The 10,848-nt window shown below is 64.6% G+C and overlaps 1 protein-coding gene across 3 annotated transcripts; it reads left to right on the top strand.

Annotated features, from left to right (window-relative positions):
- The first annotated feature begins 1,965 nt into the window (after positions 1 to 1,965).
- Positions 1,966 to 9,734, top strand: PANX2 (pannexin 2). 3 transcript variants are annotated; one of them, XM_026019746.2, is made up of 4 exons: positions 2,432 to 2,655; positions 5,099 to 5,241; positions 6,853 to 8,298; positions 8,494 to 9,734. In XM_026019746.2, the coding sequence occupies exons 3-4, from the start codon at positions 7,029 to 7,031 to the stop codon at positions 8,835 to 8,837; spliced, it is 1,614 nt and encodes a 537-aa protein (XP_025875531.2). In that variant the 5' UTR covers positions 2,432 to 2,655; positions 5,099 to 5,241; positions 6,853 to 7,028; the 3' UTR covers positions 8,838 to 9,734. The 3 variants fall into 3 exon arrangements, with proteins under 3 accessions (XP_025875530.2, XP_025875531.2, XP_072598513.1); XM_072742412.1 differs by having other exon boundaries at positions 2,449 to 2,655; positions 4,727 to 5,241; XM_026019745.2 differs by lacking the exon at positions 5,099 to 5,241 and having other exon boundaries at positions 1,966 to 2,655.
- Positions 9,735 to 10,848: the final 1,114 nt, after the last annotated feature.

Raw genomic sequence — 10,848 nt, 5'->3', positions numbered from 1 at the left:
AGCGGTGTGCCCTCTGCACCAGACTAAGCAGCTGAAGTACATCACAAAATGGGATGCCATGTACAGAGAACAAAAACTAGGACTGTCTAGGACAAACCAATGCAACATTTACAGAGAAATTGTAAATTTATTACAAGATATAAAGATGTAAATAAATGAAGAAATGTACTATGTTTATGGATAAGGAAAGGTAACCTACAATTGTGCAGATTTCAGGTGTCCCAGGTTAGTATACATTATTAGGGCAATCTCAATATTCCAGCTTCATTTCCTTTTTGGAAACTTGACCAAGTCTTTCTAAATTGTTCCTAGGAAAGTGAAGTCATGAATACCTAAGTCATTATTGAAAAAGAGTAAGGAGGATCCCTGCCCATCCACGTATTTGGTATACCACTAAGCCGTTACAAGGACAAACCCATTGTGGGTGTGGTGATGACACTTGGTGGTCCAAGAAAGGGTATGGTGCGCAGTCAACAGTGTTGGGAAAAGACACTCGTTTATGGAGAGAAACTAAGCTACGTTTCTACCTTCATGCATGGTCTTCCAGCTAGAAATGTATCTACTAAATGAGTAATATTACATATGGAATTTGCTTGGGTTGTGATCGGGTACAGTCATCTCCTGAAATCTCATCACAGGTGACTTCACCCACTCCCCCCACACAGAAACAAAGCACATTTCAGTGCTTCTGCTTGCAAGCCACAGAAGCATTCTTCTGTGGAGGATAAGGATAAGCATGGAGGATAAGGTGTCCTGCTCCTGGAGGGACACCCGGCTGCCTTCATGACATTGGAAAAAAACACCACAAACCATAAAAAAATTAAAAGATGGCTTGACTACACCAAAATTAAGGATTTCTATCCAGACCCCATGGATAAACCCAATGGACAAAAGGACTTAAAGGAGGCCTTCAAAGAGGCTGACCTAAGTCCAAGACCTCCGATTAATGAAAGTACAGATGGGACCTCTCGGTGTGTGGGAGGCTTGAACAGACGGTAAACCCACTGATGATCAGAAAGGCAAACTGAAACCACATTGAAGACTTTAGGATGGCAGATCGCAGACACCAGATCATGCCAGGAGCTGGGAATATTATGGGGACAGAACCTCTTTTTCATGGTGGGACTATGGTCCAGCCTTTCTGGAAAGCAACACGGAAGGTGCCCCCAGGAGCACCCCTCGGGATTCCCAAAGGGCCTTAGGGGATATCCATGCCATTATGAGGGGGCCATGTGGGACATCTGGAGTGACTGGATTCTCTGGGGGATGTCTGGGTTTTGGAGGGAGTTGGATTTTATGTGGGTGTCTGGGTAATGTGGGAGCATGTCTAGTTTTTCTGGGGGCAGCTGGGTTGTGCAGGCGGTGTCTGGGTTATCTGAGGGGTTGGAGATTGAAGGCCTCAGTAGGTAGTAGACAAATAATTACCCGCTAGGAGCCAAGGGTGAGCATCACTCAGCAGCACAGGTGAATCTTTAAAAGCATAGAGACCCTAAGAAAGGTGAAGAAACGCAAGGTGTGGAGCGCCAGCACCCCCCTGAGCCCCAGGGCCCACTGGGTCAGCCCAACCACCCAGGACCTGGAGATACTGGTGCCAGGGCAGGAATCACCGAACTTCAAACTGCAGCCACACTTAATATTTCACAAAGAGATATCCCATGATTTACATCCCATAACAGTGGGAAGGGGACCAGCCAAGAAAGAATTTTTAAAAATGACGAACCACAGAGGATCGTGCAGGCAGTGGGGCTTGAAGGTGGCGGCCGCGCCCCACGCCCAGACCAACCCCAGACGGTGTCCGCGCGACTGCTGGGGGGGGGGGGTGCGGGGAGACGGGCGTGAGTCCCCGGAGCCCAAGGGAGGAGTGAAGGAGCTAAGGCGGCGGCGGGCGGAGCGGGCGGAGCGGGAGAGGCGGGGGCCGCGGGCCGTGCCCCCGAGCGGGGAGGGGCGCCCAGCGCCGCGGCGGGCTCCGCGCAGGGCCGGGTGGAGGCGGCGGGCGGCGGGCGGGGACCCCCGCGGCCTCCCCCGCCCCGTCCCCACCCCGAGGAGGAGGAGGCGGGGCCAGTCATTGTTCATTCATTTTATTTAATTTAAAGATTTTTTGCAAAGTCATCGCCGGCGCCGCATCTGCGTGGCGGGGGGGGGGGAGGGGGGGGCGGAGCCTCGCCGCGAGTCGCCGCAGGTAAACAGCCCCCTCCCCGGCCGGCGCGGGGCCTCGGCCCCAGCCAGGGACAGGCGCCCCCCCCCGCCCCGCCCCCGCCCCCGCCCCGCCCGAGGGACGCCCCAGGCCCGGCCCGGCTGCAGAGGCGGGGGCGGCGGCGCGGGCGGTCGGACCCCTGCCCGCCGGGCGGCGGCGGAGCGTCCCCAGCCCCGCGCCCCGCCCGGCCCCCCGCGCCCCCGCCCCGCCCGCCCCGGGCCGCCCCCCGCCCCCCATGCACCACCTCCTGGAGCAGTCCGCGGACATGGCGACGGCGCTGCTGGCCGGGGAGAAGCTGCGCGAGCTCATCCTGCCCGGCGCTCAGGACGACAAGGCGGGCGCGCTGGCTGCGCTGCTGCTGCAGCTCAAGCTCGAGCTGCCCTTCGACCGCGTGGTCACCATCGGCACCGTGCTCGTCCCCATCCTGCTGGTCACCCTGGTCTTCACCAAGAACTTCGCAGGTGAGGCTGCGGGCGCGTCCGCGGGGCCCCGACCCCCGCCCCCCGCCGCTGCCCGCGTCGCCTGTCCCCGGGGCGGCTCCGGGCCCCGCGCTGCGCTGTGCGCTCACCGCCCGGCCCGGTGCTCCCGGGCAGAAGCGGGGCTCGGGGCTGGCGCGGGAGCCCGGGAGGGGCGGTGGGCCGGCTCTGCGGAGGAGGAGTGGCCAGGTGGGGGCCGGAGACGGCCGTCGGAGCGGCAGCCAAGGGGTACGGAGCGGGGCGGCGCGGGGGGCCTCGCCCTGGGCACCGGGAGCCCCGAAGGTCTGCAGCAGAGACCGGGAGGCCAGGCTGGGCGTCCCGCGGGGCCGGGCAGGTGGAAGGGGGTCCCGACCGGGCAGTGAGGGGAGCCAGCGCCGCGGGTGCTAGGGGGTGCCGCGGGGTGCCGGGGCCTTCAGGTGACGGACGGGCACCAGGAGGACGTCCTAACAAGTGACCCTGGGAGGCGCTGGGGGCAGGGGGCTGTGGGAGCCGGTCAGGCAGGTAGAGGAGGGCAGCTGGGGGCAGGGAATGGCTCCCCCGGCCCCATCTGCCAGCGAGGGGTCCAGGGAAGGCCCCGCAGTGCTGGCCGTGCTTGAGGGCCAGAGGTGCCCCTGGAGCCGAAGGGGTGGGGGCTCCTGTCACCCCCCGAGAGGGAGGACGGACCTGTGACTGTCCCCTGAGTGACATTGGCAGACATTCTTGCATTCTGCATTGATCCATGCTCAATTTTAGGGGTCTCCATGACCTGGGAACTCCAGACCTGAGGGTGGACACGTCCAGGCCACCTGATGCCGCTCTGAGACCAGGGGCCTCTGCAGTTTCTCTCTGTGGACACCAGTGCCCAGAGATAGGATGCGCTCCCAGGGGCGGGGGTGGCTCACACTCACGTGCAGGTGTGACTACCAGTGTCACTCAGGGCACCCAGATGTGTCGGGGCTCCATGACTAGAACCCCCAAACTGAAACAAGCACAAGCTTGGTGACTCAAAACAACTGAACAACTGTCATAGTCTGGAGACCAAAAGTCCAAAGTGAAGGTGTGGGCCAGGCCTCAGTCCCGCAGGTCCAGGTGGGCTCCCTCCTGCCTCTCCAGCCCCTGTCACACGGGGCGCCTCTCCCTGGGCTCCTACAAGGACGCCAGTCATTGGGTTGGGGCTACTCCAGTGTGACCTTATCTTTTTTTTTTTAAGAGGTATTTATTTGGGAGAGAGCACGTGGGCGCGTGCAGGGGGGGAGAGGGAGGGGGAGAGCCCCCAAGCAGCACCCCTGCTGAGTATGGAGCCCAGACTCTTAACCCACTGAGCCACCCAGGTGCCCTCAGCGTGACATTATCGTGAACATGTTTCCAAACAAGGTCACGTTCTCAGGGACCAGGGGTTGGGACCTGAACATCTTTTGCGGGGGACACAATGCTACCCACTACAGGTATGCACAGCGGGGCCGGCTCAAGATAGTCACCCCAGGGGACCTCCGTCAGGGACAGGGCCTCCATGCTCACGTTCTCCCGTGAGACCAGCTCACCCACCGTGGTGCCTCAGCGCCGCTCCTCATCCAGCCAGGCCTGGGCTGCCAGGGTGTCCCCAGCTCACTCTCCGTTCCTGGTCCTGACGCTGCCCCCCCACACTGACCTGCATTTGCACATGGACGTGCTGTGCCCGCTTGGCCCCCAGCGTGGACAAGGCAAGCCTTCTGAGCAGTGGCAGGTGCTGGCCGCCGCTGCCCGGCATCGGGGGCCCTGGAACACGGCCCATGGAACATGGCTGGCCTTCGGCCCCTGGTGTGCCCGAGGGACTCCTGTCCCAGGTCACGGAACGCAGGGGGGCTGGCAACAGCTTATCAGGCTGGCTGACAGGAGTCCCTGCAGCTGCCCTGGCTTTGTCCCTCACGGTTCCGGGGAGCTCTGGCTGATTCTCGTGCTCACCTGGAGTAAGGTTCAAGTGACAGGTCTCCTGGTGCTTCACACAGAACTGAGAAGCATCCCGGGTCCCCTCCCCAGGCCCGGGACAGTAGGGGTGCAGGGAAGCGGCACCTTGCAGGTGGGCACCACACGTCCACAGGGTGACCTTCCAGGAGAGGCCCTGCTGACACACGGGGACAGCTCGGATGGCGCAGGGGTGCACGAAGGAGGTGAGGTCAGCAGCTCCGGCCCTCCAGGGGGACTGAGGCTCCTCCACCCAATCCCCTGGACAAGAGCCCACCTGGGGGCCCTGCCCCCCCACAGCGTATCGGCACCCATCTGTGAGGGTCTCAGCCCAGGGCGGAGGGCCAGCGTGTGTGCTGTCACCGCCGAGAGGATGCATGCCCCACCCATGAGGAGCTGGCCCCACCAACCCCGTGTGGGGGGCACACCCAGTGCCCGGGGCCTCGCTGCACAGGGACTCCCTGGACCACGGGACACCCGACTCTCCGCACCCTGCTTTGCTTGACAGGGAAACGATGGTAAACAGGTGCTGGCAACACGCAGCACTGGCCTCCTAGCCTAGAACCTCCCGGAAGGCCAGGGCCATGTGCATCCGCAGTGTGGAGGGCAGCGGGCCACGGGAAGACCCCATGGCTCCTGGCCGGGCTTGCTGTGAGTAGACCCCTGGTGCGCCGACCACGCAGCAGCGGACATAGGGGCGGCCTCAGCGGGAAGCGGGTTCCTCAGGTGTTACGCACCCCCATACAAGGCAACTCGCAGCTGCTCTTTCCATAAGTGGCAAATAATTGGGGCCGCACATAACCTGAGTGTCTCTGGACTGGAGGTGTGCAGGGGTCCCCAGAGCATGTGCCCTTCTCTAAAAGGGAAGAAGGCAAGTGCCCTGCACCTTGAGGACGTGGAGCATGAGCTGCAGGGCCGGTGCCGCGTCCTGGGGGCCAGGGGAACCTGCGCAGGTCACTGCTCTCTAGGGAGGAGATGTCTCCCCGTGCCTCCCTCCTGTGTGGGGGTCTCCCTGCCCCGGCACGGTGGGAGCACCCTCACTCACACCCCTGGGGGAGACACGGAGCAGGAAAGGGTCTCAGCAGAGGAGGCGGCCAGCCACCACTTGCCTTAGCTTCCCGCTGCTGCTCTAACAAGTGACCATGAACTTAGCCGCTTAAGATAACACGTTGTGATCCCAGAGTCGCCCAGCTCGGAGTCAGAAGTGCTTCACAGGGCGCAGGCCGCAGGGCACGTGGGGCCTCAGTCCTCCTGGAGGCTCCAGGAGGCTCTTGTCTGCTCTCCCAGGCTCCGGAGACCCCACTTTCCTTGGCTTGGTGCCGGTCCTCCAGCTTCAAAGCTGGCGCAGTGGCCTCTCTCTCCAGCCTTTGCTTTCATGCTCATATGCCTGACTCTGCCCCCTGTGACCACCCCGGGCCCACCCGCATAATCCAGGACCGTCCCCCCGGAGCCTGTGTAAAGTAGCCCAGGTGCGGGCGGCCCCAAGTGGACGGCTGTGCTGGCAGGGGCAGGCCTGGGGGCAGGACGCCAGCGGCCAGGGGAGCAGACCACGGGCTGGCCACTGACCCCTCAGGGCCACGGACACAGGGTCCAGGGCCACCCCCAGGTCAGCCCCCAGCCTGCCAGGCGTTGCCCTGTGGGGAAGTGTCCATACGTGAACCCCCAACGGGTGGATCCCAGCGGAGCTCCAGACGTGTTCTTTGCTGTTGGTTTGTGCCCATCGTCACCTGGGAGGGAAAGTAAAGTCCAGTGACAGCCTTCGAGCTGTCACCTGGGAGGCCCCCGCTGTGGTGGCCGCGGACGCCACGGTCCTGGCCCCCGCGTCCCATCAGAGGCCGGGCCCGCCTGGGGCCCCAGGATGGCGGGCCTGGGAAGCCACCACACCCTCGGTGGCAGGCCGGGCACAGCTGTCCTCCTGGAGCTGCCCCTGGCCCCGTTGGGCCGGCCGCGCTCCCTCCAGGAGCCGGGGCCCCACGGCCCAGCCCTCGGGCTGGGGTAGGTGTGCTGCGTGCGGAGGGACCCCAGTGAGTGGCCTGGCCCGCCCTGCTGCCCTCGGGCAGGGCCTCCCCCACCTCCGACAGCGGGAGCTGAGGTGCCGCTCATCCCGGGGCTGTCCCCACTCCGTGCCACCCCAGCTGCGGGGGTCTCCAGGCTGAGACCTCCTGGGCCTGGGTATTTGTTTGGGGACCGCAGTCCCTGGCATGTCTGGCGCGCCCCCGCCCCCACCCAGCACCCCAGCCCGAGTCTCCTCTCTGCCCTCAGAGGAGCCCATTTACTGCTACACGCCGCACAACTTCACTCGCGACCAGGCGCTGTACGCTCGTGGCTACTGCTGGACGGAGCTGCGGGACGCGCTGCCCGGCGTGGACGCCAGCCTGTGGCCGTCGTTGTTTGAGCACAAGCTGCTGCCCTATTCGCTGCTGGCCTTCGCGGCCATCATGTACGTGCCCGCGCTGGGCTGGGAGTTCTTGGCCTCCACCCGCCTCACCTCGGAGCTCAACTTCCTGCTGCAGGAGATCGACAACTGCTACCACCGCGCAGCGGAGGGCCGTGCCCCCAAGATCGAAAAGCAGATCCAGTCCAAGGGGCCCGGCATCACGGAGCGCGAGAGGCGCGAGATCATCGAGAACGCGGAGAAGGAGAAGAGCCCCGAGCAGAACCTGTTCGAGAAGTACCTGGAGCGCCGCGGCCGCAGCAACTTCCTGGCCAAGCTGTACCTGGCACGGCACCTGCTCATCCTGTTGCTCAGTGTGGCGCCCATCTCCTACCTGTGCACGTACTACGCCACCCAGAAGCAGAACGAGTTCACGTGCGCTCTGGGCGCATCCCCAGACGGGCCGGCTGCGGGGGGCACGGCCGTGCGCGTGAGCTGCAAGCTCCCGTCTGTGCAGCTGCAGCGCATCGTGGCGGGCGTGGACATCGTGCTGCTCTGCGCCATGAACCTCATCATCCTCGTCAACCTCATCCACCTCTTCATCTTCCGCAAGAGCAACTTCATCTTCGACAAGCTGCACAAGGTGGGCATCAAGACGCGCCGGCAGTGGCGCCGCTCCCAGTTCTGCGACATCAACATCCTGGCCATGTTCTGCAACGAGAACCGCGATCACATCAAGTCGCTCAACCGGCTGGACTTCATCACCAACGAGAGCGACCTCATGTACGACAACGTGGTGCGGCAGCTGCTGGCCGCGCTGGCCCAGTCCAACCACGACGCCACGCCCACCGTGCGCGATGCCGGCGTGCAGACGGTGGACCCCAGCGCCAACCCCGCCGAGCCCGAGGGTTCCGCTGAGCCGCCCGTGGTCAAACGGCCACGCAAGAAGATGAAGTGGATCCCCACCAGCAACCCGCTGCCCCAGCCCTTCAAGGAGCCGCTGGCCATCATGCGCGTGGAGAACAGCAAGGCCGAGAAGCCCAAGCCCGTGCGCCGCAAGACGGCCACGGACACGCTGATCGCACCGCTGCTGGACGCCGGCGCCCGTGCCGCCCACCACTACAAGGGCAGCGGGGGCGACCCGGGGCCCGTGCCGGACAAGAAGCACGCGCGCCACTTCTCCCTGGATGTGCACCCCTACATCCTCGGCACCAAGAAGGCCAAGCCCGAGGCTGGGCCCGCCACCGCCCTGCCCACCTCCCGGAGCCAGGAAGGTGGTTTCCTTTCCCAGGCGGAGGAGTGCGCGCTGGGCTTGGCCGCAGCTCCCACCAAAGGTAGGCCCTGCGGACGCCCACCGGGGAGGGGGTCACACCCGGCATCTGCACGGGTGCGAAGGAAGGAGGGCGGGCTGCCCCCCCGGGGGCCATGACCATGGCTGCTCAGGGCAGGGGAGGCCCCGTGGCTGGAGCGCACAGGGCGAAGGAGGCAGAGGGGCGGGGAGGTGACGCCTGTGTTCCCCGTGTTTGCAGACGCCCCGCACCCTGAGAAGGAGATCCTGTACCCAGCAGAGCCGGCCCGGGCTGCGCTTCCCCCCGGGGGCCCCTTTCATGTCTGCTCGCCCCCAGCAGCCCCCACCACAGCCCCTCTGTCGCCGGCCAGTCTGGGCAAGGCCGACCCCCTTGCGATCCTGAGCCGCAACGCCACGCACCCCCTGCTGCACATCAGCACGCTGTATGAAGCCCGGGAGGAGGAGGACGGGGGCCCCCGAGCACCCCCGGACGTGGGCAGCCTTATCGCCATCCCGCCGCCCCAGCAGATCCTCATCGCCACCTTCGACGAGCCGAGGACGGTCGTGAGTACCGTGGAGTTCTGAGGAAGGGGCAGCCACCGCCGCCCCAGCCCCACGTGGACGTGGCTTCTGCTTCACCCGGCACTGCCCGCGCCTCCCGGCCGGCCTCCCGGCCAGCCTCCCGTCCGCATGCCACAGGGCTGAGCGCCATGCCCTCCCGGCCCCCGGGACAGCATCGTGCGGGTGCTGGCTGGGCCCGGGCGGGCCTTGACCCCAGCAGAGCCCCCTGGAAGGCCTGGAGCCACCCTGCGTGAGGCAGTGGCTGCAAGCTGAAGAGTTTATTTTTTTAGGCGATTTTGTGTTGGGCCTGGGATGCTGGCCCTGAGGGCTGGGCCGTGGCAGGACAGCTCTGCTCCAAGCCGGGAGGGAGCTGGGGCAGTCCCAGCACCGGGCCTGCGGGGCCCAGGGGGCCACGCTCAGGTCAGCGGGGGCGCAGGGGTCCACCCTCCATCCGATCAACGTGCACTTTCTCCTTGAGTCCCGACATACCCGTACTTTATTTTACTACAATTACTGTAACTACCGAGTGTACGTATTACCAGGAGACAGGACGGCGTGTGCGTGGGTGTGAGCGACAGGACGAGGGCACCAGTGTGCCAGCGGATGTGTGCGTGAGTGGGCGTGAGCAGTGAGCAGCGTGGCGTGGGTGCAGCGGGTACGCACGGCGTGTGATTGGGCACGGGTCTGAGACGGCACGGACACCAGTGTACAAGGGAAGGAGTCCAACGTGCAAGGGAAGGAGTCCAACGCAATAACCACGTCCCCCCACCCAGGCCACCAGCCCCCACCTGAGGGCCCAGCTTCCCGTGGGCACCCAGGGCTGGCGCTCGGAGGGTCTGTCCCTATTACCTCAGCCACGGTGACAACGTGACAGTATTAACAAGGTAGCACCGAGCATATCAATAAATATTATTCTGATACTGTGTGAGTCCACATGGTCCGTCCTGCAGGAGGCCTGGGCTCTAGCAGGGCCTCTTACATCTGGGGGAGGTGCCCCCTGCTCTCCAGGTCACCTTGTGGGCCCTACTGCACCCACAGGGAGGCAGGGGTGCATAGGTGTAACTTGGGGTTGACATCCCATGACCTCTGATGTGCTTGCGCTGCAGGCCTGGGGATCATGCAGGGGAGCCCTGGGCTCACAGGCTCAGCAGAGATGAAGGCACAAGCCCCCAGGAAGCCCCATCAGGGGCTTGGGGACAGGGGCCCGTCTGGTACACGCATGGTGTGAGGCTGCTCCCGCTGCAGGGACCCAGGACCTGGGTGGGACAAGGCTGGTCTCACGGCCACACCATGGGGCCACACGCCCTCAGTCCCACCCAGTGGCTCCCAGGGTCTGAACACAGGCTCCTCAGAGCCAGGTGGCCACACAGCCAGGCCAGAAACTGTGGGTGCTAGAGCTGGGGGAAAGGGGCATGAGAGCAGAGAGGGCCCCCATGGGCGGCTGAGCCCTGCCTGGCCCAGCGCTGCACCCCCCTGCAGGCTGACCTCCCCCGGAGCCCGATGACCAGACAGTGACAGACAAGGGGCTCTGGGTTTTAAACATAGGTTTTATTGTCACTAGGGTCTGGCGAGGCCTGTGCGGGAGACTGCACCATCAGGAGAGCTGGTCACTCAGCTCCCGATGGGGGGCAGGCTGTGCCCAGGCCAGAGGCCCTGGGGGTCGCCCTAGGAAGCAGCGCGGGAGGGGGTCCAGGACAGGAGCCTGTCCCGTGGTTTCTGCAGGAAGAACGGACAAGGCAGGTGGATGGGCTCAGGGCTGGCTCATGGGAACACGGTCTGCGGGCTCCAGGGCTCCTCGGTCACCGGGCACCTGCCCTAGGTGGTGGGAGTGGGTGCGGACCCCGAGGGCGGGAGCCCCACGGAGGGTGCGGGCGGGGGCGCTGCGGTCTCCGGTCTCCGGGCGGTAGCCCTGGGGGGGCCTCCTTCCAGGTAAGCCACCCTGCGGCGCCGTCAGAGAAGCAAGGCCCAGCGCCTGCTGCGGCGGGACAGCCCGGGGCCGGAAGGGACCCGAGCCCGCAGGCCTGAGCAGCGCCGC

Source organism: Vulpes vulpes, chromosome 16 (genome assembly GCF_048418805.1).
Source record: "Vulpes vulpes isolate BD-2025 chromosome 16, VulVul3, whole genome shotgun sequence".
NCBI lineage: Eukaryota > Metazoa > Chordata > Mammalia > Carnivora > Canidae > Vulpes > Vulpes vulpes.
The sequence above is the reverse complement of the archived record's forward strand: the minus strand, read 5'-3'. Positions and strand labels throughout refer to the sequence as shown.

Coding starts and splice junctions, on each gene's coding strand:
- PANX2 (XM_026019745.2), top strand. CDS start 2,430: ATGCACCACCTCCTGGAGCAGTCCGCGGACATGGCGACGGCGCTGCTG. Junction 2,656..6,852: donor CTTCACCAAGAACTTCGCAG/GTGAGGCTGCGG, acceptor CTCTGCCCTCAG/AGGAGCCCATTTACTGCTAC. Junction 8,299..8,493: donor GGCCGCAGCTCCCACCAAAG/GTAGGCCCTGCG, acceptor CCGTGTTTGCAG/ACGCCCCGCACCCTGAGAAG.